General features: G+C 57.5%; 1 protein-coding gene across 1 annotated transcript in view; it reads right to left on the reverse strand.

Moving 5' to 3' along the window:
- WFS1 (wolframin ER transmembrane glycoprotein) overlaps positions 1-26,789 on the reverse strand; it is a 42,508-nt gene extending 15,719 nt beyond the window's left edge. The window contains 6 exon segments of the mRNA XM_021100808.1: positions 6,638-6,877; positions 7,776-7,861; positions 13,946-14,229; positions 14,327-14,437; positions 26,580-26,639; positions 26,706-26,789. Of these exon segments, the coding sequence (XP_020956467.1) occupies positions 6,638-6,877; positions 7,776-7,861; positions 13,946-14,229; positions 14,327-14,437; positions 26,580-26,639; positions 26,706-26,789 (865 nt within the window).

Genomic DNA, 26,999 nt, shown 5'->3' on the forward strand with positions numbered 1-26,999 from the left:
ACACTCGGTGCCCGGGGCCTGGTCCAGAGCTGGCCTGCCCGGCGGGCGCTCCTCGCCCTCCCCGGTCCCCTCTCCGCCGACCCCAGGGCTTCCCCGGCTCACTGATGCTGCACCTCCCGGCCCCTCTGGCGAGTTCACAAGTCCAAGGTCCTTTTTTAAGTCAGACCATGGAAGGCTCAAGCTTAGATGTCTCTGTCTGCGATTAATTGTCCACAGAAGTGCCTCAGAGCCTGACATCTCAGGAAGTCCCCCCCACACAGAACTTCTCTGGAAACACACTTCGCCTCCCCGTTACTCTGCTTTCCACTCGGCAGCAGCACAACCACGGAGATGCAGACCTGGCGGGCGGTTCCGGCTTTTCCCATCGAAGGAGGAGCCTCCACACAGGTCAAAGGCAAAACCCAACGGGCTTCCTGCCCAGCGCCAAGAAGGCCACCATCAGAAGCTGGCTGTGGCACATGGACACGGAGGACCACGGAACGCACGTGTTCTCTGCAGGCCTGACCCCACTCCTGGCCGCTTCCTAACCCTAACCTGAACCTGACGTCCCGTTTGGGGACCACCCTCCCCCACTCCCGGTCCTCCGTTGGCAGGGTGGGTGCAGCAAGCCCACCCCGCCCACCAGCCGGCTCCATCTCCCCGACCACATGGCCAGGTTCAGGGGTGGACACAGACCCCTCAGGACGGGGGGTTGTGCTGGCTGCTGGGTAGCAGCCTCCTCCTCCTGCTGCTGGACTTCGGATGATGTCAGGTCAGAGCCCTGGAGGCCACCCGGAGCTTGGGGGGAACTCGCCTGAGGGTGAGGGCCCGCGAAAGCAGAGGTGGGGGGAGATCCCGGTCATGTCGCCTGAGCCCCGGAGACTCTACACTGTACGGACCAACGCAACTAATGAGCACCCCGCTGCTGCGTTTCTGCTGATGTCCATTTACCTGGGTTTCTGCATCCCCTCCTGACTCCAGCCCATCTCTGCAAAGGCTTTCTGTCAGTCTCAGAGCAGCACAGTGATGCTGCAGGGCGGGCCCCGGCAGTCTCCCCACCTCCATGAGGATCCGGGGGGCCCACGCACCCCCACCTTGTCTACTCTTCATCTCCAGGGGATCCCAAGCATTGGAGAGACTTTTGCATGCCACACTGAATTGGCAAATGATGTTCATTTTGTCATCAAACTGGAGCCCCCAGGACCCGTCCCCTCCCCGGGGTGGTGTATCACTTTCTTGCTGGCGCTTGGAACAGTGTCTGGCATGGTCCCACTGGCCTTTACGAGACGATCTGTGTCCAGCAGGCCTGACGCATCTCCGTCCCCTGGCATCGGGCACGGCTCAGCAAACACTGAACAGAAGGGATGAATGGGCAGGGACCGAGGAGGGACAGGACTCGGGCTTGTGCATCTCTGTCCCCCCAGGTCCTTGGAAGGCCCTGGAACACAGCAGACGCGCGGCCTGGAGACTCAACGGCCTGGCTCTTGTCCCTGTTGAGAGCAGATCCTGCCCAGGAACAGACAAGGGGGCACGAGCGAGTCACGGCCCCACTCGGCAGGACCTCCCAGGGAGACTTGGGCGTCCCTTCCTAGCAGCCCCCCGAGGGCCTGCCAGCTCCGACCCGCACGAAGCGCTCCTGGAGACGGTTGGGAGCAGGAGAAGCTGGCTTCCACTTGCGCAGGGCGGCCGCGGTCAGATCTGCAGAAGCGCATTGTTTAAATTGCTGAATGGACGCCAAAGGCTCGGAAGAGAAGCCTGCAGTGACTGCCAGGCCGCGCTCCTGCCCCCAGGGAAGGCCGCCCCCCACTTCCTCTCTCACTGGCCTTGGCCTCCCACAGACCCTGGTCCTCCTGACGCCCCCACGTGGGGCTGCAGTGAAGGGAAGAGGGACAAGGACCCAGGGCACCCCACATGCCCTCCTGACCACCCTGGGCAGCTGGGTCACTCCCTTCACAGCGAGCCGGGGTCACCTGATGTGGGGGGGAGGTCCAGGGAGTGTCCCTTCACAGGGAGCTGGGGTCACCTGATGTGGGGGGTCCTGCACAAGGGAGCGCGTCCCTTCAGCCTCGTGATGCTGACTCAAGCTGTCCCGAGCACACAGGAAGGACAACCCTGGACCCCGTCTCTTCTGGGGACTGGCCAAGCTCCGAGCAGGGGTCTCAGCCAGGAGGTCTGAGCTTCCCAAGGCCGAGCAGGGTCATGAACCTCACCCCTCATCACTCACCCTGCCCACAGTCTCAAAGCAGCACCGGCCTGAGCACTAGGAGCTGAGAGCATTGAGCTGAATGAGGCAGGACCCCCGCCCTCCTGCCCACCCAAAGGGGCCAGATGAGGACAAAGGCATCAAAGGCATTCTGCATTCCAACAGCGCGGCTCCCAGGAGGGGGGGCGGGGGGAGTCATCAATCCTGCTGGGAGGGGCTTCCTGGAGGCGGTGCCTCCTGAGCCTTGGAATGCAGAGAGGAGGTTAAAGGGGAGGGATGGCGGCACGCTGCCAAATTCCCCATGGTTTCAGGGAGCCACCAGACCCGAGAGCAGCACTGCCCCTGCCATCTGTCCTCAAGACAGCTCATCCACGGTGAGCACGGGGACCAGAGGGGCCAGGGCTTCAAACAGGGTCAGGATAAGAGAACGTGTGCACAGAGCTTCCTAAAGCACCAACAGCTGGCGCACAAGGAGAACCTGAGTCGTTCTTGGCTGTGACTTGTCCCCAGGACAGCGGGGACGCCGCGCTGTGTCCTGACCACACACGGTCTCCCGACCTTCCTTGGCACCTGCACCCGTCGCCCAGCTCTGCACCACTGCCCACCTGGTGGCTCCAGCCAGAGGCCTGGGGTCAGCTCGGCCTCCTGAGGGCCCTCTCCACCCGCCACCCCCACCTCCGCCCGGGCACCTCCCTGTGACAGACATCACATTCCTCTGGTTTAAACCCTCCAATGCTCACGGGACACCCATTCTCCTTGCTCTGACCCTCGAGGCCCCACTCAGCTGGCACCCTCTCAGCCTCGTGTCTGACCCCTGCCCAGGGCCACCGGCTTCGGAGGCTTTGTGCCCGGTGTGCCCCGCACCCATAGGCCCCTCTTCACCGACCCCCCCTGGGGTCTCCCTCCCAGAGGTGGGCCCTTCTGCCTGGCCCCCCATCTCCTGTACCCACTGGGTGGGCCCTTGGTCAATGTGGGGTGAATGCTTCCTGGCAGGCTGCACCCCCAGCCCAGGGTTCCGGCCACCATCTCCGCCTGTGGGCCTGCCGTGCCTAAGTGAATGCCAGCCGGGCACCAGCAGCTGGAGGCCTCAGGGACTCGGCATTCCTGTGGGCCGGTCATCCCCGGGCCCATGCATGTGGCAGAAAGGGCGCCTCGTGGCCCGGGGCCCCTGCCTGGGGCTCGCCGAGGACAGCACTTGTTGACTTCGTCTCTCCCTCGCCTGAGCCTTCGCCCCCCTGTTCCACCCCGGCGACGGCCTGGGCTCCAAGCCCATCTCCGCTCTGCTCGTGCACAGGCCCCTGGCTCTGAGCCCAGGACACAGGAGAGACAGGCCCAGGGTGCAAGCTGTGGTCACCACTGCCACTGGAGGCCCCGGGTGGGTGAGCACCGACTCCAGACTGCGCTCACATCTCGACCTCCCCCCTGCCGCAGGAGGCCAGGACCATCTACCTGACCTCTGTCCTGGAAGCTGCTGGAGAAGTGGGTCGACGGGTGACACGGACAGGACCCCAAGTGGCGCCTGGCATGGAATGTGCTATGGACTATATTCCTTCTCTTGTCACCTACTGGTATTTGACTGGCGCTCACCACACCCCTGCTGGATGAAGAAGTGAGTTAATTAAATTAAAACCGCCCAAACCCCTCCCCGCGTCGATGTTCTCTGAGCCGTGCAGGGCCGGCAGGGTGGGGCCTGCAGTGTCCAATTCAGAAGCAGCGATGAGACGGAGGAAAGGGAAATAGCACCCAGACGTGGGGGGCTGGGACCCCGAGGCTGCCAAGCTGCCCAGCCTGGGCGCCATACTCCCCCCCCCACTCAGGGACAGAAGGCAAACAGGGACCACATCTGTTTCCTGACTCCTCTTATCTGAAACCTGCCGTCTTGTCTCGGTCCATCCTCCAGGGCTGTTTGCATCACCCAGATTGAAACCAAGTGCGCTCCCAGCCCCGGTCCCCGCAGCCCTGGGGCATTTGCGGCTGGACCGAGATTCCGGATCAGGCTCTGGCCTGCCCAGAGGCCTAGGAGACAAAGCAGAGACGGTGGTGATCTTTGAAGGCGGTGGGGAGGTCAGAGGAGCCCCGTGGGTGCATTTCTGGGGTCAAGTGCACACGAGTCCAGTGTGATTGAGCAGGCAGCTCAGGCCCGCCTCATCCGAGCTTAGGGGTCCCTGCAGTTCCGCTAGGGGCAGGGGGCAGCGTGGATGGGAGACTAGGATGGTCCCCGAGCCCAGCATTCAGCACCGGCCACTTCGGCAACTCTCAGCGGGGTCAATAGAGCCTCCCTCTCGGGCTGCTGTAAGGGTCACATAAAGCCCCCAGGTCTCAGGTGCACACAGCAGGTGCGCCCCGCAGGTGCTCACCACCACGGGCCTGGGGCCTCAGTGTGGGCTGGAGGGGGCACTGAGCTGGGGCGATCAAGGCGAGGTGAGCTGGAGAAGGGCAGGGCAAGCGTGACCAGGTAAGTGTGAACAGGGGGCGTGTGGCTGGGGACCTCCTCACTCACACCGACCACCTGGGGGAGAGGAAGCCCCTGTGAACAGGAGAGAGTTACGGTGTCCTGCCTGACAGTGGTGCCAGACACAAGACACACACACACACACACACACACACACACACACACACACACACACACGGTTTGCAGCACAAGCTCCACAGAGAGAGGAATTGGAGGCACACACAAATGTCACCAAGCCTCCCCCCCCCCAGACACACACGCCCTGAGCTGACGAAGCGGGACTGAGTGGGGCCAGAGTAATGGGAAGGAAGAGAGTTACGGGTGGGGGTGGGGGGAGGCATGATGACATTCATGAAGCACCTTGAGCTCTGTACTCCACACAGACCCTCCCCGCCAGCCACCACGCAGGCACCTGTGGAACGAGGGGCCTGACTCAGCATCACATCCCACGCACTGCACGGGGCTGCGGGACGCTCGTTGAGAGCACCAGGGCCCAGCACGCGCACTCCCCGTGGCTGCTGTGACCCCACCCACTCTCTAGGTGCAGAAGCAGGCTCCACGGGCCTCCTGACTCCCTCGAGGACACACGACTCAGGGCCGCCAGCCCAGCCGAGGGTCCCACCGCGGCCACCTCGGCCCTTCCTGCACCACCTCGGGGCCCCGACACTTAAAGAGATAAACAGTCCAGGGAACCAAGGTCCCTGCTTTGCAGGGTCGGTCTCTGTGAGAACCAGACAGATGTATGGGAAGCCCTGGGTGGAGTATTAGAAAAGGCAACGCCGAGAGCAGCTGTGTTTTCCCCAAACATCACGGCCAGAGCCTGGGGCGCCTCCCTTTGCCGCCTCCGTGAAAGTCACAGTGAGGCTTGAGGATTTCAACCTACCACAGCCCCCAGAGCACGAAGGAGAGGCTCATGAGAGGCTCGTGGTACTGCCCGGTGCCAGTCCTGCCATCCCCACCACTCTCTCCTGCTGCAGCCCAATCGCAGGTCAGACACAGGTGCGGCATCACCCGACCCATTCTTTCCTGTCGCCACCCCGTCACTGGCAGGTCTGGGGCCCTCTGCACCCCAGGCGGGGCCATTTCTTCCTCTGGCCCTCGCCCATGCCATGCACCCCCTCAGGCTACTTCTTGCTCGGGCATCATCTCTGCCAGAAAGGAGGGGCCCACCTCCCCAGCCCCAGTGCAGAGCCACCTCTGTGCCCCCGAGGCCTATGCCTCCCTCAGCTCCTGAGACAGGGGACAGGTCTGATTCACCTGGGCCACTGATGGCCTCTCAGGGTCAGCAAAGGGCCCTGCTCAGGAGCAGCAGGTGGACAGAAGGTGGACAGAGAACAAGCCAAGCCCTGGGGCCCCTCTGCCTATGTCAGCACCACAACCAGCTGGCCCGCCCCGCCCGGGTCCTCACGCCCTCTGGTCTCTGCCCTGGGAGGCGCCTCATGGACAAAGTGGAAACGTGAGGAGTGGCCTGGGGGGCGGGGGGAGCACTTAGCGGCCTGGCCTGGGGATGGACGATGGTGGTCCAGAGGGCGGCAGGGACCTGGGTCCGGCCCAGGCGTGTTCCAGGGTGGCAGCCGGCCCCCGAGGGGAGTAGCCGCATGAGCGCCCCAGACCAAGCAGGGCCGCCTGACCGGATGGCCCCTGAGAAGTGGTTGTGGTGGACAGGGGACAGCGTGGGCTGCCTCGAGTGCTGGGCAGGACCAGAGGTGTGGGAGGGGAAGCCTTCCTCCAGCCACACACCAGATCCCTGAGCAGAAGGGAGCTGGTGCATTTGATTATAAATAAAATAAGGAAACTCCACGTCTGCTACAGCCCGAGCCCGAGCGTGTGAACTTAGGACCAAAGCCCGCTGCGAGGTGGGAGCCCGTGGTCCTGGGTGGCGCAGGTGGCCCCCGCCACAGGGACGCCCTGCAGGAGGACCTCACAGGGGCATCTGGACCACGTGCCAGCCCTGCTCTTAGCACAGCCCCAAGTGAGGCCAGTCTGGCTTCCCAACCACGTACCTGTCCTGTCCACTCTTTCTTGGCTCCTGGCACGTGAGGCCCGGGGCGCATCTGGGGCAGCAGCATCCCTCACATCCGGTCCAGGTCCAGGTCCAGCTTGGGGTCCGGCAGCCCGGGGCGCCTCGCTCTTCTCCTGCTCCACCGAGGCGGTGGCGTTGAGCCGCGAGCGGGCCTGGGGCGGGGCTGGAGGTGGAGGGCTGAGGGCCCGAGGGGCTGGGTGGAGGGGCCGGGGAGGCCATCCTGTGGCAAGAAAAGCCGAGGGTCAGACACGCACAAGGCTGCTCAAGCCCGCTGTGCTGGCCTCTTGCTTTGGGTAAGCGGAGGGGGCTGCCAGCATTCTGTGTCATCTCATTCGCCTCCCACTTTACAGCAGGAAACCAAGGGCGGAAAGCCCTCGAGACCGGCCGGCCTGGCAGGTCCCACAGCAGTCACAGGTCACAGGGCAGTCACGAGCTGCAGCTTGAGCCCCCGCCTCCCCAGGTGCGCGCTGCGGGACCGCGGGTGTGTGTGTCTGAGGGGATGCCAACGTCCCGAGGACTCAGTGAGATGGTCCGCGTGAGCCCGGGGCACAGTGCCGGCTGTGCCAGGCAAGAAGGGGTCTCTGCGGGTGTAACTGAGGATCCTGAGATGAGACCACCCTGAATCCGGGTGGGCCCTAACCCAACGACAGGCGTCCTCATGAGGAGAGGGGGGCACGCAGAGAGGGGGCGGCACGTGAAGGAGAGAGGCAGCTGCCGGCCAGGGGTGCCAAGATGGCTGCCACGAACACCCAAGGCCGGGAGAGGCGGGGACGGGGGCTCCCCCTCAGAACCCGGCCGACATCCTCCACGAAGGACTCCTGCCCCCGCCCCTCTGAGACAATAGATTCCTATTGTTTAAAGCCACCAAGTTTCTGTGCATTTCTCTTAAGAGCCCTAGAACACGAACACACTGGCACAAAGGAAAGTTAAGTAAAGTGAGAAGTGGAGGGGGGAGGGGGAAGGAGGGGAGAGAGAGGGAGGGGGGAAGGGGGGGAAGGAGGGGGAGGGAGGGGAAACAGCCAGGGTGCAGTCAGGCCTGCCCAACTCCAAAGCCCCCCACGCTGCCAAACCACAGGACAAAAGTCAGGGCCCTTGAGAGCCACCAGGTATGAACATACCCGATGTGGCAGGATGGAGACGGGGGCTGTGGCTCAGAACTGGCGACTGGAGCAGACTGGAGAGCACAGAGATTTCAGAGAGTCCTCTGTGGGGAAAGCGCCCGATGAGTCAATAATGCCATTTAGCAACACGGCAGAACAACCGCTGACAGGATTCGGGGCAAGCACGAGCCCCGGGCAGGGGCCCTGAGCACCCCTGGAGATCCCCATCCCAGGATCCTAGAGGGGCCCCAGGTGGGCTTTGGGGACGCAGCCCCTGAAGTATCAGGACCGTGTGCAGGGTGGGGGATGCGGGCAGCTCTTCCTCAGATTCCCGAAGGACGCCATGCCCCACCCCCCCACAGCCTCAAGGTCAAGTCCATCTGCTTCGTGAGATGAGAAGATGAACGCAGGCCAGGGAAAGGCCGGCAACGAGGGATGTGGCCCGTGCCCTTGGCTGTGCCCACCAGCTCTGTGGCCTTGAGCAGGCCACGCCCCCTCTGTACCTCAGTTTCCTCCACTGTAAACGGGGACAATCGTCTCACGCTTGGGGACGCTGTGAGGACACGTGAAACTGGGGAGCACCAGGGGCCAGGTGCCCAGGCAGCCCCAGCGCCCAGGTCCAAGCTCTGGGCTGGCCAGGGTGGGTGCCTGGCACAGCTCTGGACACCACTGTCACAGGAAGAGTCAGAGGTGGCCAGGACACCATGTGTTACTTCCTTGGGGCTACACCACCACGGTTGCTCCATTCCCAGCTAGCAAGGGGCCCCAGAGATGGGATCCGTGTCCGGGAAAGGACCTAGAGATTTCAATCGGTGCATTCCTCCCTCCGAGGGACGGGCCCTTGTTTTAAAACATCTCCTTGGCTGCAAACCAAAAACGCATCAAACCCCAAGGACCTGCCTGGAAACCAACACAGCGCTCGGCGCGGTTTCCAAACTCCAGGCTTCCGGGAACCAGACAAAGGAGCAACTTCTGCAAAAGCCCTCATCTGGCGGCACGTGCAGACACAGTGGCACATGGCCAGCGGTGGGTGGGGAAAGTCAGCGGGTGACTCAGCAGACAGAACCCCGTGGTGTGTGCAGGGCACTGGCCCACGGAGACCAACCACGCAGGGCCCCCCCCGGCCTAGCTCAGCACCCCCGTGGCTCCCACTGCCCCGGAATCAAATGCCACCTTCTGGGAGGGGCAGAGGGCAGCTGGCCTCCTGGGAGCTGACCTACGTCAGGGATCCTCCGTCAGTCATAAGAGGGCAGCGAGCGAGTCGGGAAGGTGCTGTCCTCAGCACCTCCTACCGAGGGTTTCAGGTCCTCCCGTGGCCCGACCCGCAAAGAGGGACGTGCTGCCACCCTGGTGTGCTGGATGGAGACATGGCCCCTCCTTCAACCCACAACCCCTTTCGGATAAGGAAGCTCAGGTCCAGAAAGATGAGACCCCTGCCCAAGGCCCCGTGGCTCAGTGTGTCGGAGCTGCAATTCAGATCCACAGAGCCTCTGGCTCAGAAACAGCTGATTTCTGAAAGAGCGGCCTCTCTTACTCTGCCCACTGCGTCTGCCATCCCACCTCCATTATGCCTCCTCTCCCCAACCTGCTGTCCTTTGACCTCAGGCCTTAGCTCTTGCAGAGTCCCGTCCTGCCCCTCGCCCCTCCCCCAGGCCCAATCCTAGACATTGAGCAGGTCGAGGGCCCAACGTGCCTCCACCTGCGAGCTTCCCCGCTGCCTCTGCCCTGAGTCCTGTCTGCATCACCTGCTCTCAGGTAACCACACGGCACTCAGGCTGTGTCTCCCTCAGCGCCCTCCCTTTGCCACAGGTGGTCTAGGAGGACTCGTCTGTCTCCTCCTGTGTGAGAAGCCCCAGGTCAGAAGGGACAGCACGGTCCCCAGCCAGCAGGACACAATTTTCCCACCAGAGGCAACACAGGGAAGGAATCCCATTTACTAGAAGCTACATAATCTCCCGGGCTCTCAAGTTTCCCCAGCTGTAAAGTGGGATGAAATGCCTGCCATCTAGGGGTGCTGTGAAGAGTAAGGATGGGAAGGAAGAGAAAGCAAATCTGTAAACTATAAACATTAAAAAAAAACCAAACCCACAAAAACCACGCCATTTCTCCCAGATGCTAAATAAAAGCAGATTCAGTTGAGAGACATTTTAGGGTGGGAATTTCAGGAAACCACAGGTTCTGGTTGGCCTGCTGGGCTAAGTATTATGCATGCGACATTACAATCAAAATAAAAATAAAGGGGGATTCGTTTTCAGGTTCCCTAAGAGTCAGCCAAACCCTTTTTGGGTCAAAGGGCTTGTTAGTTATTTGAAAACAAATGAAATGCTCCATTGCCCTGGCCCGGGGAACAGCAAGGCTCCCAGGTGACCTCTCGGTGGAGGGACCACGTGGTGTCCAGTCCTTCCTTCTCTGACCTGCGTCTTTCCTGTGATGCTGGGGCCCCTGAAGGCGGGGTCTGTATCGCATTCCCTCTGAGCACCTGCTGCCTTGCCACGTGGTACCTTAGGCAGCCCGGCCTGGGGTGGGGAAGAGCCAGAGCCGCCCCTCTCACTGTCCCTCCCTCTGGCCCCCCGAATTCCAACTGCAGAAGAGACCAGCTGCATCCTGCCCCACCCCAGCCCCCACCCCAAGACTCTTCCGATGCCTACGAGCAGGGCAAGTCCACCCCGACTGTGGCCCCACGGCCGGAGCGGTAGCTCGGAACCTGTGGCTGTTAGATCCAGAAAACCAGAGTGGCCGGCATTCTTTCCACATGAGCCCTCAGGCATATTTTTATCCCATCAAAACACAGAATGCCAGCACCATGAAGCTCGGCTGAGGGGCTGCCACCCCCAGAGAGGGCTGCTGGGACCATGGATTTACTGCCACGTGGCAATGACCGCATGTGGCCTTCAGCTCCCTAACCCTCGCTCAGGCCGGCCCCACTCTGCTTCCCTGGTGTGTGTGTGGGGGGGGGGGATCCACCTCTGAAACTAGCCCCCACGGGAAGCCTTAAAGATGTTCGCCCACCCGCCGATCCCAGCCCAGGGGAACGACCAGGGACACCCAGGGTTTCAGGGCCACCCCACCCCTCTTGCTCCGTGACGTCAATGCGCTTCGACCTCCGTGCCTTCGCTCTTACGGAGCACCGCCCGGGCGTCCATCAGGCCTGTACTTCCCAGCACCGTCCGGGGGCAGGTGTGAAAGCACAGCCCAGATGGTGCCCACTGTACGGCGGTTAACGGCAACCTTGTGTGAGAAGGTTTGAAGACAGAGAAGTGTCTGCATATCGCTGTTAAGTAGGAGTTAAAGCAGCAGGAGCTATTACCCCAAGCCTATTTAGGATGAAAGCAAAATTTATCTGCAGAAAAAGATGGAAGAAAATGCCCCCTCAGTGGTAACACTAGCTATCTCTGGGTAGAGAGATTACTTAAGGTTTAAATTTATTCCCTTTCTAAATGTATTTCCCTAATTTTCTCTAACGGATAGGCAAAGTTTTGGAATTACAACAAAACGTTATTCTAAAATCTGTCTGTGACTGAGCCGAGGGGAGAGGCCCAGGGGTCCGTGGGCTCTGGGATGTCCGCTCCGGCTTGGATGGCCCAGCAGGACCCAGCCACCTGGCAGAGCTGCTCCTCAAGACAAGGGCACGAAGCCCTTGGAGGTTCCCGGATACCTATTTTTGCCCCAGAGTATTAAGGGCCACACCAAGGAACATTCCGGCTCTCCCTAACGTGCCAAGCTTGCTGGACCAAGGGGGAGTCGAGCTGGGCTGTGGGTCAGCGGGCTTGGGCCCTTGCTGGGCCTCCCTGTTCCCGAGAGGACCTGGCACGGCGGGCCTTCGAGAAATTAGTCGCGATGGGAAGCCTGACACCTAAACAGACAGCCGCAAGGATGGAATACTTGGGGGCCGCAAGCACAGAAGGGGGCCACACTCAGCCTGGACTTGACCAAGCCCTGGGGACAAGCAGGAGAAGCCGGGCAAGGGTGAAGGGAGGGGGAAACAGAGCAGGGACTGCGCAGGAGGAAAGGTGGCAGGCAGACAGGGAAGGAGGCGGCAGTGTGGCCAGGAAGGTGCAGGCAGCTGGGAGGGCCTCTGAGGAGCGGACACAGGAAGGAGACCAGAGGCTGCGTGGGCAGGTCCCCAGGGCCTGAACAAGTGCCAGGCTTAGGGCTGGGGTTGAGCCTGGAGCAGAAGGAAATGCAGGGCGGTGGTAGTGAAAGAACCATCAGGGTGTGTGGGGACACGACAGGGGAGACCAGGGAGGGGGCCTGGTCCAGGGCGGGCATCTGAGCGCAGCTCCTGGGCCAGGAGAGACAGAAGCATTAGCTACTGAATGGGAGGGCGGGGAAGCAGAATGTGGCCTGACGTGCAGCCCGGGGCCCTGGTGGTGGTGCCGCTTTCTGAGGAGGGGCCTGGGAGGGAGGATGAAGCACAGAGCCCTCCCCCTTCTCTACCCCGATTCTCATCCCCCTGCCCCATCTTGGACCAGGGCTTGGCCTCTGCCCCACAGCACAGGGAGGCCTGAGTGGGAACCCCTTCCATGCTGGGAAAGATGAGAAGTGGTCTCCCAGCAACCTTTCCTGTGTCCAGTCAAAGGGCCCTCTGCTGGGGGAGCAGGTACATAAGCAAATCTTCCTCGGAGTTCCCGTCATGGCGCAGTGGTTAACGAGTCCGACTAGGAACCTTGAGGTTGTGGGTTCGATCCCTGGCCTTGCTCAGTGGGTTAAGGATCCGGCGTTGCTGTGAGCTATGGTGTAGGTCACAGAGAGGCTCGGATCTGGCGTTGCCATGGCTGTGGCATAGGCCAGCGGCTACAGCTCCGATTGGACCCCTAGCCTGGGAACCTCCATATGTTGCGGGAGCAGCCCTAGAAAAAGCAAAAACAAAACAAAACAAAGCTTCCTCTGAATCCCCGTTCAGATGCCAAGGGGCTCCTGTGAGCATCACAGCCCCCTGGAGACAGAGGGACAGGCTGTGCAGTGGAAAGTGTGGCCTCTGGGTTTCTGCTGGCCTGGCTTCTTCCCTGGGGCTGCAGCGAGGGCGGGCAGCCAGCACGCCAGGTAGCTGGGACATCGCTCCCTGAGCCATGGATCCTGGCGGAAGGGAAAGCCCTTTACAAATAGGCCAAATGCCAGGGGTCACTGTCCAAGGTGAGGACAGGCTAGCCCTTGTTCTCAGCTCAGCCCCTGGGGCAGAGGTCTCCCACCCTGCTCTGCCCAATCATCTGTGTGGTCTCAGGCAGGTCACCAAACCTCACTAGTCTCAGCTTCCTCATATGAGGCTATAATTCCCAGCCCCGAGACCACTGGCAGCATTAAATACCATCCACATGTTAGTTTCTGGGAATTTCTTAACAACAGCCAGGACAACTGGTGTGGCAGAGCCCAGCTCCATCACACTCTGGGTGTGGGACTGGTCAGATCCCCCCAGGAAGCTTCCATCTATCAGAACAGAAATTAAGGTTCCTCCGGGCTGGGTTCGCACCAGCCAGGGTGGAGCTGCTAGTGTCCCCCGCACGCCTTACTGGGGAGGAGCCCCAGGAGGACAGTAACTGCTACACAGATTGTAAGTGGGCAAGGGAGGCTTCAGCCTGACCCAGAAGCTGCCCCTTCAAGTGGTCAGGTCCCCACTTGGGAAATGAACGCCCCAGGACCCCCGCGCAGCCTCCACCTAGGAGCCCAGGCGCCTTCCAGTGGTCCCACCGGCTCCGATGGCGTCCCAGGGTCCCGCTGAATCTGCCGACAGCCGAGGGGGCAGGGCCATGACCGGGCAACTTGAGACCCGCGCTGCGGGGCGCGGGGCGGGGGCTCCCCCCTGGCACCTGCTGGGGCCCCAGCGCCACCAGCCCCCAGCCTCCAGGGCCAGTTTTCCCGCCGGCAATGGGGCTTCGAAGCCAGGCTCGCGGACGTGTCGGTGCTCCAAGGGCGCCGTTCCCCAGGATGCCTGGGACACCGTGGTTGGGTGGGAGGGAGCGCGCACCCCCGAAAGAAGACGCGATCCGGGCCCGGGCAGGGGTAGCCGTAAGCGTCACGGAGAGGGCTTTACCCCTGCTCTCCAACTTCTGGGGGAGCTGCAGAGAACACTAGTACCAGACGCCCCACCGCTCAGATGGGGAAACTGAGGCCGGAGGCGGGCGGCAACTCCCGGCGTTCCCGCGTCTCTTTCCAGAGCCCTGTGTGACCGCCCCTTACCCCACAGTACTCACCGGCCCGCGAGTGGGCCGCACGCGGCGCCGCGACGCCCTTGGGCCTCGGGGCTCCCCGCAAAGTTGCTCCGGAGGAGCTGGACGGACCGGGACCGAAGAGAGGATGCCGAAACCGAGCCGGCGGCGCTGGTTACAGTGGAAACTGGCGAGCGCGGCCCACAGAGCCGAGAGGGGCAGGGCTGGAGGCGGGGCCACAGGCCGCGCTCCACTCCCTGCGTGGCCCAGAGGACGCGGCGCCGACTCGGCCCACTAAGCGGCCGGCGCGCCTGCCAATCACTGCGCACCTTCGCCAATCACAGAGCGCCTCGCCTGGCTGCCGCCGACTCGCCCAGGGCGCCGCCAAGTCCGAGGTCGCCGGGAGGGCGGGCCCGACCCGCCCACAGCGAAAGGTTCCGAGCCGACTCGGGCCCTGGCCCCGCCCCGCCCCGCCCTGCCGCCACGCCCACAGCGCTTAAGCTCGCCGGGCAAGCTGCTGCTCTCCTTGCTCCCTAACTGGTGGTTGGACCCTGGGAGGAGACTGAGACCGCCTTTCACCCGCGACTCTGACCCCAGGGGCCTCACCTCAGATTCATTATCATTGCTGTTGCAATATTAACATAACACGTTAACTTAACTACTGTGCACCAGACGCCTTAATTTCGGCCCCACCAAAGATGGAGAGGGCTCCCCTAACAAGAGCAGCAGGCATAGGAACATTTGGCTCATTTAAATGTGTACATGTAACCAAGGGCTGTTTTAAATGCACGAAATCACATGCAGCATAGCATAATTTCACGAGGTAATTGTGAGATTCGTTTAAGAATATGTATTGTTAGCCCAAGAGTTCCTGCTGTGGCTCAGCGGGTTATGAACCTGGCTAGTATCCCTGAGGATTCGGTTTGATCCCTGGCCCCAGTCAGGGAGTTAAGGATTCCCACCTTGCTGCAAGCTGGGGAGCAGATCCAAGATGCAGCTGGGATCTGGCCTTACCCTGGCTGTGGGGTAGGCCAGCAGCGGCAGCTCTGATTCGACCCCTAACCTGGGAATTGCACGTACTATATGCCACAGGTGCGGCCCTAAAAATAATAATAATAATATATATATATATATGTATGTGTATATATATATATGTGTATATATATATAGGCCCAGGGAGTGGTGCAAGGCTCGGGCAGCTTGGAAACTCTTCTTTTGGTCTCTCCCTGGGGTCTGAGAGGTGTGGTTTGGAGGTGAGGACAAAAGTCTACACGTGAGACAGGCCTTGGGAATGTGGGCCCCAGCTAGTGGCACCAGGCACCTCCGGCACTGTGTCTGCTCTGTGGCTGGTCCTCCCAGCCATTCTGAGTTGCCTGTCCCGGGTTATCCTTACAGAAACTGCCCCTCAGAGTGGCTGCTGGAAATCTGTTACCAGCATATTGAGAGCAAGATTCCAGATGGTTTGGGAGGTGAGGTCTATCCACTGAACACACTACCTCGGGGACTTCAGTTAAAGCCTCGAGGTTCACACCAGAGGCCTCACTTTCTCCTCCAGCTGCCCCCTCCTTCCCATCCCAGCTTCTCATCTGACCCTGAGAAGCTCCCAGAGGCAGGAAACAGGGCAAAGGAACGAAAATATCTGACATGGTAAGACACAGAGCGGGCCCCTCTCACCCCAGAAGTTTCCCTCTCACCGACACAGCTTATTCACAGTGGAGATCTCACGATAGAACATAGAAAATAGTGGTGAGCCGTGACCTGGCAAAATATGTGGTTTAATCAAAATATACCTGGAATGATCATTGCTAAGTAGGGATTCTTAAAACATAAGCCACATACTATAAGGGAAACCTGTATTAGCCTGGAAGTAAAAAAAAAAAAAAAATAGAATTGATCTTAGCGAAACCCAGGAGCTGAGGGGGCAAAGGATGGAGCGGAGAAGTGCCGGGCACACAGTGGTGGGGGGGAGATCTCACTGGGGGTCGGGGAGCATCCTTACCACTTATTTTTCAAATGTCTACAGGGAAATTATTTACTTATTTTATTTATTTATTGTCTTTTGCCATTTCTAGGGCTGCACCTGCGGCATATGGAGGTTCCTAGACTAGGGGTCCAATCGGAGCTGTAGCCGCCGGCCTACGCCACGGCCGCAGTAACACAGGATCCTTAACCCACTGAGCGAGGCCAGGGATCGAACCTGCAACCTCATGGTTCCTAGTCGGACTCCTTAACCACTGCGCCACGACGGGAACTCCGGAAACAGTTGAATGACAACTGTCAGGAGCTGGAAAGCACCAACCAGCGGGAAAGTAGCTGCGTAGAACTTCTGAATGAACCGGTGGGGCTGGGAGGGTGGAAAGAAGGAGTACAGAGACAAAAAAAATTAAGAAAGGAGGAGGAAAGGGGACCTAACAGCAATCATGACAAAGTTTAATAAAAGGTGAAAGAGTCTAAAACCCTGGATAACAACTTTGAGAAGAAATGCGAATGGGCCACAGTTCTTATCAAAAGACTGTACAGCTGGGATAAAAATCGAAGTCCAGGAGTTCCCGTCGTGGCGCAGTGGTTAACGAATCCAACTGGGAACCATGGGGTTGCAGGTTCGATCCCTGGCCTTGCTCAGTGGTTAAGGATCCAGCGTTGCCGTGAGCTGTGGTGTATGTTGCAGACGTGGCTCGGATCCCGCGTTGCTGTGGCCCTAGCGTAGGCTTGGCAGCTACAGCTCCGATTCGACCCCTAGCCTGGGAACCTCCATTTGCCATGGGAGCAGCTCAAGAAAAGCCGGAAAAAAAAAAAACAGAGTCCAGTTTAAGTGCTTTTTACAAGGCAGGCACCAAACATGCTGACGAATAAGACGTCCAAAGTGGGCAATATTTGAAGGCTGAAATTACAAAACTAACAAGAATGGCAAATTAATGTTGTGTAAAGAACGCGAGGCAGAAAACCCTCCCAGGAGCAAAGAAGGATCTTAGGCAATGGCGCAAAGTACGATCCACGGAGATTCAATGGTCATAAATCTTAATGCACCAGAAAATATAGCTGCTGTGGTGGTTACTTTTATCAGCCAACTTGACAGCGCCAAGATTTGGTCAAACACCAGTCTAGATGTGTGCTTTTTTTTTTTTTTTTTTTTTTAAGATGAGAATGACATTTTGGAGTTCCCATCGTGGCACAGCAGAAATGAATCCAACTAGGAATCATGAGGTTGTGGGATCGATCCCTGGCCTTGCTCAGTGGGTCTGGCATTGCCTTGAGCTGTGGTGTAGGTCGCAGACGCAGCTCAGATCTGATGTTGCTGTGGCTCTGGCGTCGGCTGGTGGTGACAGCTCCGATTAGACCCCTAGCCTGGGAACCTCCATATGCTGTGGGTGCGGCCCTAAAAGGACAAAAAAGACAAAAAAAAAAAAAGATGAGCGTGACACTTAAATCAGCAGACTCTGAGTAAAGCAGATGACCGGCTCCAATGTAGGTGGGCCTCACCCAATCAGTTGAAGACTTTAAGGGAAAAGGAGGTCCCCGCCCCCCAGAAAGGGGGCACTCTGCAGAAGGCAGCCTTCTGAATTGAGCTGTGCTATCAACTCTCCCCTGGGTATCCAGCCTGCTCTGTAGATTTTGGGCTTGTCAGCCCCTGCAATCACAAGGTCAATTCCTTAAAGTAAATCTCTCTCTAGATATAGATGCAGGTACGGATATAGATATAGATACATATGTGCATAGATGGATGGATGGATAGCTAGAGAATCTCCTATTGGCTCTGCTTCTCTGGAGACCCCTGACGAAGGCAGCACCCGAACTCATAGAGCAGTAACGTAGAAATACTAAGAGAACTTATCAAAACACAGCTCCTATTTTATTGTATTTATTTTATTTTTTATTTTTTGTCTTTTTGCCTTTTCCAGGGCCGCTTCCCATGGCATATGGAGGTACCCAGGCTAGGGGTCTAATTGGAGCTGTAGCTGCCAGCCTACACCACAGCCACAGCCACGCCAGATCCGGGCTGCGTCTGCGACCTACACCACAGCTCACGGCAATGCCGGATCCCCAACCCACTGAGCGAGGCCAGGGATCGAACCCGCAACCTCATGGTTCCTAGTCGGATATGTTAACCACTGTGCTACAACGGGAACTCCGCAGCTCCTATTTTAATTCAGTGCCGTTGCCCTAGGAGGCCTGTCTGCATCCCCCACAAAGCCGAACCCTGTGCTTTGCTGTCGAGTATTGAATGATTGGATGGATGACGGCGCGAAGGCTTTAGGACAGTGTCGGGACTCTTTAAGGTGACATCTAAAAACGCCTCCCCATACTTCAGTCCTATTGTCCCATCCGCAGTCCTCTGATTTGCCCCCATTTTTAGATTCTGCGTCCCAGGGCGGGCCCACATCCTTCCTGTTTAAGGCCCACTTCAACTTACTCAGCAAACATGTATTGAGGTCCTACCAGTTCCAGGCCTTGGGCTACATGCTAAGCATACAAAGAACAATGAGGAAGGAGGTTGGTGAGTTATAGCTGAAGGACAGCAGAATTGGGGCATTTTTCAGACCTTCAATGTATCAGGCCAAAGGGGTCCCCTAGAGATCAGGCCCCACTTCCTGGCATCTGTGAATGTGACCTTATTTGGAAAAAAAAGTCTCTGGAGATGTGACGCAATTAAATGAGATGCAATTAAATGAGATGCAATTAAATGAGATGGGGCGAAGATCCTGGATTGGCCCAAGGGGACCTTAAAGGCAGGGATCACAGGCATCCTGAAGGACGGAGGCAGAGGGAGAGTCAACAAAAACACAGAGAAGGTGATGCGAAGATGGAGCAGAGAGAGATTTGAAGAGGCTGGCCTTGAAGATCAGAGATGCAGCCACAAGCCAAGGAATGCCAGCAGCCGCTATTATTGGAACAGGCAAGAAATAGATTCTCGGAGTTCCCACTATGGCTCAGCAGGTTAAGGACTCAGTGTAGCCTCTGTGAAGATGCGGGTTCGATCCCTGACCTCGTTCAGTGGGTTAAAGATCCAGCGTTGCCACATGCTGCGGCAAAGGTCACAGATGGGGCTCGAATCCGGCGTTGCTGCGGCTGCGGCGTAGACTGGCAGCTGCAGCTCTGATTCGACCCCTACCCTGGGAACTTCCATATGCCACAGGTGCAGCCACAAAAATAAAGGAGAAAAACAAAAGAAGTGGATTCTCCCTGATATCAGCCCAGTGATACTGATTTCAGACTTCTGGCTCCAGAACGGTTGTTTGAAGCCACTGAGTTAATGGCTATTTGGTACAGCAGCCACAGGGAACCGGTATATGCTTCAGGTTGTTTCGGCGCTCTGGTCTTGCTGTTGTCGCCTGTCTATCCAGCTCCTGCCGATGAGCTTGGGCGAGGCGTGGAAATTCCAACCCTCACAAGGGCAGCCTTGGGAATAGACATATAACCTGAGTACTGAACAGACCCCTTGGTGTTCAAACCAACGTTCACCAGAGTCAAGGAAGCAGGAAGCCAAATCACTCTCTTGTGGGCCCCGGGAAGACAAACGAGCCCTACTGTGAGTTGGGAAAGTGCTTTCGAAGGCCCAGGCTTTTTGTCCTGCAGGCTCAGTGGCCTGGGTCCTAAGCGTGTAACCCCCAGGGCTGGTGAGCTCAGCTCAGCTCAGCTAAGCACGTGGGCATGTTGGCCGCACCTTGGACCACAAGGACAGTGAGACGCCAGGACCCCCCATGTATCCGCCTGTTAACAGGTTCCGGGGAGAAGCACAGGGACGCTTGAGACCCTTGTGACTGCAAAGGGGAACCACTCACAGTAGGATCTTCATCCATCACCGAGGCACCTGTTAGAGATGCAGAAACCTGCCCCACCTCCGACCTCCTGGGTCAGAGTCTTTATTTTAGAGACACCCCTGTGATTTGGGGACAGCAAAGTGGAAGGCCCTGCTCTGGGCTGCAGGTTCCCAGCCCAGGCTGCGTGAACATTAGAACCCCCTGGAGAGCCTGTCCCCTGCCCAGGCCAGCGGAATCAGAAGCTTGGCTTTATGGGGCGACTTGGAGAGCGTGCAGAGGAGCCGTGTACAGCATTTAGCAAAGTCTGGGGCGCGCTCCTGGCCATGCTCCCACCGACCCCTCCCCAGCCTTCCTGCTGGAGGCTGTCCCACCTGCCCTTGACCATAGCTAAGACAGGCAGCGCTCTTTGGTGTTATATCTCGATGGATCTTCCTTCTCCAAGGAGGCGGAGGCTCCCCGCCCCCACCCAATCCCACATCACAGAGCTGGTTTGTGGCAGACCCTCTGGACTCCCAAGCCCTGCTCTCTCAACTCCCTGTTTCCCAGACCATCTCCCGCTCCCCTCGGGGCCATCTCTCCCCCTCCCTCCTTTCCTGGGTTCCTTTAAAACCCCGAGTTCACAGTCTGCTCTGCAGCATCCTTAAAATTGCAAAAGTGGTCAGAGTTGCGACAGAGGGCTTGCTGCCGGTCACATGGCTCTGTCACCAGGGCTGGGTGCTACATCAGGGCCCCCGCCTGCCCCCCCACACTGCCCACACCTGCCGCACCTGCACCCACCGCACACGCACCCCCCCACACACATTGCATTGTTGCCAGGCAGCTCTGAGGCCCCATGAGTCTGAGTCATGATTCACGCATCCCTGGAGGCAGAGTGACTGCCACTTAAGGGCCTTTTGATGAGTCATCAAGCACTTGGGGATGTTTCACACCAGAAAAAAGAGCTTGGGGCTGAAGGCACCATTCTCCCCCCCCCTCCCCCGCACAGGGGAGAAGCCTGTCCCAGACCCCCACACACACACCCCATGTCCCCGTCACCCCACTAGGTCACTAGTCACTAGGCAGAGTTCTCCAGGGGAACAGAACCAATAGGACATATACGGATATATAGAAAGAAATGTATATTTTTAATAGTTTAATTCAATGACTTTTACTACATTTATAGTTGGACAACAATCATCACAACCCAATTTTACAGCATTTCCATCCCAAACCCCCAGCCCACCCCCACACCCCCAACCCCAACCTGTCTCCTTCGGAAACCTACGTTTTAGAAAGAACTGAGTTACAATTACAGAGGCTGAGAAGTTCTGCCCTCAGCCGTCTGTGGAGCTGGGGCCCAGGAAGGGGTGGAAAGAAACTTTGTGTCCTGCTACAAAGTAATCACGAGATGGAGGTTGCCTATCCATCCGCTCAACTTCTGCGCGGTGGAACTTCTCCGGGAACCTGCCTCCCAGCCAATGAGCGTTCAGCTAGGATACCTTTGCTTCGCTGGCAGGAAACATCCTGAGCAGGCCCACCTGTGAGTGTCGGCCGGAAGGAAGAAGTTAACCCATCCCTCCGAGGCTGATGGGAACCAGGAGATGTTTGACTTTGCCCCCTCCCCGCCAAGTCGAAAAGGAGCCCCAGCGCTAAGCCAGGCCGGGTGGTTCTTTGGGCTGTGAGTCCACCGACCTCTCTGCCAACTTTCCCGACAAAGCTGCTCTTCCTTGTCTCAACAATTCATGGCTCCATTTCCGGGCCTGTCCTGCAGCGAGCAGTACAAGCTTGGACTCAGTAGCGGTCCTTCCAACCCAGGTCTGAAGGCTCAAACCCATGTCCAAGGGCAGGAGAAGATGACGCCCCAGCTGAGGCGGCGTGGACTTGCCCCTCCTCCACCCTTTTGTCCTCTTCAGGCCCTGGACAGATTGAGGACCCCCGCCCACGCTGCAGAGGGTGGTCTGCCTCACTGAGTCCTAACCCCAATGCTACACACACACACACACACACTCAGAAATAAGGCTTTCCCAGCTCTCTGGACCCCCCTTAGTCCAGTCCAGTTGGCACTAAAACTTAACCATCGCACTCACTGAGCATCCCCAGAGAAGGGCAATCCCTCCCCCAGCCATGGATCCTTCACCTGAGACATGTGCTCAGCCTGCTGCCTGGGGATGGGGGGGTTGGTCCATGAAAGCCACCAATGTGTGGCCTGGCCATGGCTTCAATGAGGGCATCTAAGAGTCACTGATGGTTTGGTCAACAGGCCCCAGAGCTCTGTGTCCATGTGGACCCAGCAGCAGTGGTAACATTTGCCAGAAACCTACTATGTGTTCCTTCCCTGGGTACCTTGGCAAGAGATGCAAGGGGCTAAGCCACATCCCTGAGCCTGCCCTGGAGGGGTTTATGAGCTGGTTTGGTTTGGAAGCTGGAAGCACCCGCCACCTGTTACAGAACAGGAATGGGTTAACTAGGGAGAAGTCATGCTGGCCTGCAGATCCCCAGCGTGGGGAGAAATTCCCACCAGCTACAGTAGTCAGGGAAGCCTCCCTGGAGGAGGTGCTGTCTTGACTTTTTTGTTGCTGTTGTTCTTCTTCTTTCCAAAATGCAGACTTTATTTCTTAAAGCAGTTTTAGGTTCACAGTAAAATTGAGCAGCAAATACGCAGATTTCTAATATACCCCCCCCCACCGAACCTCCTCTGCTATCAGTACCTCCTACGCAATGGGACACAAGTTGTCATCAATGAATCTGCATTATCACATCGTTGCCATTTAAGGTCCATCGTTGACATGAGGCTTCACTCTTGGTGTTGCACCTTCTAAGGGGACGGACCAATGAAGAGTGACCCATACCCACCACTAAAGCACGGTGCGAAGTAGCTTCAGCGCCCTGCAAATCCTCTCCGTCCCTCCCCCAACCAGCCCTGGCGACCCCTGACCTCTTCATGGTCTCCCTGGTTCTGCCTTTTCCAGAATGTCATGTAATTGGAATCATATAGTGCCTTTCTAAGATTGGCTTCTTTCAGGAGTTCCTCTTGTGGCTCGGCGGGTTAAGAATCTGACTGGTATCCACAAGGATGTGGGTTCGATCCCTGGCCTTGCTCAGTAAGGATCTGGCATTGCCACAAGCTGTGGCATGGGCTGCAGATGAGGCTCAGGTCTAGCAATGCTGTGGCTGTGGTGTAGGTTGGCGGCTGCAGCTCTGATTTGACCCCCTAGCCTGGAAACTTCCATAGGCCACAGATGTGGCCCCAAAAAGAAAAAGGAAAAAAAGAAAAGATTGACTTCTTTCACTTAGTAATAATCATTTAAGGTCCCGCCATGTCTTTTCTTGCCTAGACAGTGCTTTTTTTTTTAAGCACTGAAGAATATTCCATGGCTGTACCAGTTTCTCTCTCCACCACCTACTGAAGGACATTTTGGCAGCTCCCATGTGATGCTGATCTTAGACCAGAACTGAGCATGGAGGGCCATCTCCATCAGCACCACCAGCACCACCACCATCAGTGGCACAGGTGACTCCGGGACTTCCCTGCATTAGCTCAGCACACCCCTGACCGCAGGGAAGCTCCATGAACTACCCTGTGGGAAGCAGCCAGCGCAGGGCCAGTGCATACCGGGACCAGTGATGCTGGATCTGTCCACATCACCCCAGAAGTCATCAGCACTCTTACAAAGGGTCACCACGCCTGGTCACCCATTAATCCCCACAATGAGCCTGGCCGGTGGGGAGTGGGGGGTCTTCGCCCCAGGTTACAGACAGGGAGTCAGAAGCTCTGGGAGGTTGAGGGACCCACCCAAGGTCACAAGTGACCCCTTTGCTCTGATCGTCCCCATCCCTGCTGTGATGCCATGCCACCCACAGACCCCATGTCTGAAACCCAACAAGCTCACCTGGGCAGAGGTTCCGGTGGCTCTAAGAAGGCAAAACTTGGGTCACTAAAGAGCCCTTTTAAATGCCCACCGCCCCCCCAGGGCTGTGGGCTCCCAGTTTCCTCCTGGGCCTTCATGTGGGGCTGCAGCTTCCCCGCCCCCCTTTCTGAAGTGACTGCTTTCAGTCCAAACCCCTGCTGTCACCTTGACAGCTTGTCCCAGAATTGATGGGAGAAGGAACGCGTTGCTGGCTTTAGCAGGGAACAGTAGAAGAAAACTTACAGACGGCACTTAGGCAGAGCTCAACATTCCCCAACTCAAAATCCTCCCTAAACTCTCCAGACACCCACTTAGCAGCAGCGATCAGAACACCATAGACAGGCATCGGCGCGGAGACTGGCAGAGAAAGCTGGGGGCATAAAAGCACTTTTGATATTTGTGGGAGCAATTTGGACAGTTTAGCAAAAGAGATATTGTTTTTGACAATCGTTAGAAATATAAATTACCCAGAGAGCTTACTGCGATCACAGATAATTGTTTCCCCGAGTTTTGGATACAATGGAAGCTGTCAGATTCTGGTTGCAACCTGCTCTGTGACGTGCCTAAGAACTTCGGGAACAAGAACGGAGAAGGAGCCTGGGTACAGGAGTTTTCTCGGCGCTTCCTTGGAGGCTGTTACTGTGTGGTGCGTGAAATGCTGCACCAATTCGTGGCTTGAAAAAGTTCCCTGGACAAGTGGAATATTGGTGGTTATGTGTGACTCAGGCTGCCTTTGCGCTGCCCGGAAGCAGGGGCCTCGAGCTGCCACCCCAGAGGACATGTGCCCTTGGTCCCTGAGCCAATGGGAGGTCCGACTGATGTGATGTCAGCGCAGAGGACATTCTGCCTGGAGAGATGCTGGGGCCCCGGACGTGCCCTGCTAAGGGCAGCAAAGGTATTTTCAGAACAACGTCCAGACATCTTCACGAGGGCCTGGGGAGTCCTGCGGTGGCCCGGGGGCAGCTGGAGAACGGGTGACACTTGCGTCAGGTCCTCTGGAAGGAACAGTTTTGCTCCTTCCCCAGGACGAAGGTGGGATGGATGCAAAGGCATGGAGACGTGACCGAGCAGGATGGGTCCAGGCAGAGGTTGGGACTGATGAGAGCACAGCTGGGGGGAGCAGCCACCCATGAGGCTGGAGGAGGCTGGATGGTGAAGGGCCTCGGAAGAGTTTGAAGGGTACCCAACAGGCAAAGGAATCGCAACTCCTCCCCCACACTCCATGTCCCAAAGTGGTCCCCGGCGAGGAAGAAGGCATATTTCAAGAGAATCAGTTATCTGTTGCTGGGTGAGAAACTATGCCCGAACTCGGTGGCTGCAAACAACAATTTGCTGGTGATTGTGGGTCAGGAATCTGGGCGGGAGTCAGCTAGATGGTGCTTTGGCTGCCAGTGGCATCAGCTGGGGTCCTTCACTGGGTGGGGTGTTCTGCTGGTGGCTGAGCAGCGCTGGAAGGTCCACGAGGCTTCCCTCACCCAAAGTGGACACTGGGCCGCTCCATGTGGCCTCTGTCTCTCCACGTGGCTGCTTGGGCTTCCTCCTGGCATGGTGGCCGAGGGCGGTCAGGTGTCTTACACAGCAGCTGGCTTACATGAGGGAGTTTCCAAGGAGGGGGATGGTAAAAGCAGAGGCTGCACATCCCTTAAGACCCAGCCTCAGGGAGTTCCTGTCATGGTTCAGCAGAAACGAATCTGACTATTATCCATGAGGATGCAGTTTCAATCCCTGGCCTCGCTCCGTGGGTTAACAATCTGGCATTGCCATGAGCTGTGGTGTAGGTCACAGACATGGCTTAGATCTGGTGTTGCTGTGGCTGTGGTGTAGGCTAGCAGCTGCAGCTCCGATTTGACCCCTAGCCTGGGAAGCTCCATATGCCACAGGTGCAGCCCTAAAAAGACCAAAAAAAAAAAAAAAAAAAAAAAAAAAGCCCCAAACTGAGCCTCAGAAATTAGCATTTATTTCCACCATAAGTTCACAAGCTATTGCTCAAAATAAGTCAGGGGGGGGGGGCCAGCTCACATTTAACATGAGTGATGAAGAGTTTGCAGCCATTTTTAATCTATTGCAGCACGGGAGCTCCTAGGAAGTCAGGTAACAGCCAAACGTCATAGGATGAAAGAGTGACAGAATCAGAACTCAGGCTCAGGCCCTTGGCTCCTGGACAGGGCTCTTTGCTCATCACACAGTCCTCAAAAACACTTGTCAAAGTGGGAAAATGTTTCATCTAAAAAGACAAGTTGTTCAGAGTTCCCATCATGGTGCAGTGGAAATGAATCTGACTAGGAAACATGAGGTTGCAGGTTCGATCCCTGGCCTTGCTCAGTGGGTTAAGGATCCGGCGTTGCTGTGAGCTGTGGTGTGGGTTGCAGACTCGGCTTGAATCTGTCATTGCTGGGGCTGTGGTGTAGGCCAGCAGCTATAGCCGTGATTAGACCCCTAGCCTGGGAACCTCCACATGCCGCAGGTGCGGCCCTAAAAAGACAAAAGACAAAAAATTAAAAAATTAAAAATTAAATAAATAAAAAGGCAAGTTGTTGGAATCGGGGCTCTGATTTTCTCCTTCACCAAGTGTCCGGGGACTTTTTAAAGAGTCTGTTGAACTGAATGAAAAGGGCAAGTGGGAAGACTCTGTCTCTAGAGGAAAAAAAAAAAGAATAAGAAGCTCTTTAGAGAAAAAAGAAGCAGGAGTCAGTGTTACCAAGCAACAAATAGAAGGCAGAATGATATGAACAGCCTCAAATTAAACAGAGCTTCCAGCCTTTGTCAAGTCGAAGCTCACAGAGAAAAAGGTACTATTCAGATTGGAGTCAAGGGAGGAGGCTACTCCTATGGGTGCTCGCTGGTCCCCAGAGGCCCCGGGTACCCCAGGCAGCGGTGGATCCTAGTGTGGGGAAATCCCTTCCAGCACATAATAACCCATTTGCTCTCACCTTCATCACCAGCATCACCACCACCGTCACCACCACTCCATCAGCATCACCACCACCTCTATCACTACCTTCATCCCCACTATCTCCATCACACTATCATCACCTTCACCAGCTCCATCATCAGCACCACCATCATCACCATCAGCATCATCAGCACCAGCATCTCCATCACCACCATCAGCATCACCATCAGCATCACCACCACCTTCATCACCACCATCAGCATCACCATCAGCATCATCAGCACCAGCATCTCCATCACCACCATCAGCATCACCATCAGCACCACCACCACCTTCACTGCCATCACCATCATTGCCACCACCCTTTCATCGCCATCATCCTCAACAAGGAAAGAGAATGGAATAATACCCGAGTAATACTTAGGGAATTTGCCTTTCTTTCTCCTCTCTCAGCTAGGATAGTTCTGGTGAGCATTTACTGAGCACCTGCGATGCTCCATCTTGCCAGGGACTTTGTTGGGGGCTTCACACATCAGATGGATGACTGTGTTGAGAGATTC

The sequence above is a fragment of the Sus scrofa genome, chromosome 8 (assembly GCF_000003025.6).
Source record: "Sus scrofa isolate TJ Tabasco breed Duroc chromosome 8, Sscrofa11.1, whole genome shotgun sequence".
NCBI lineage: Eukaryota > Metazoa > Chordata > Mammalia > Artiodactyla > Suidae > Sus > Sus scrofa.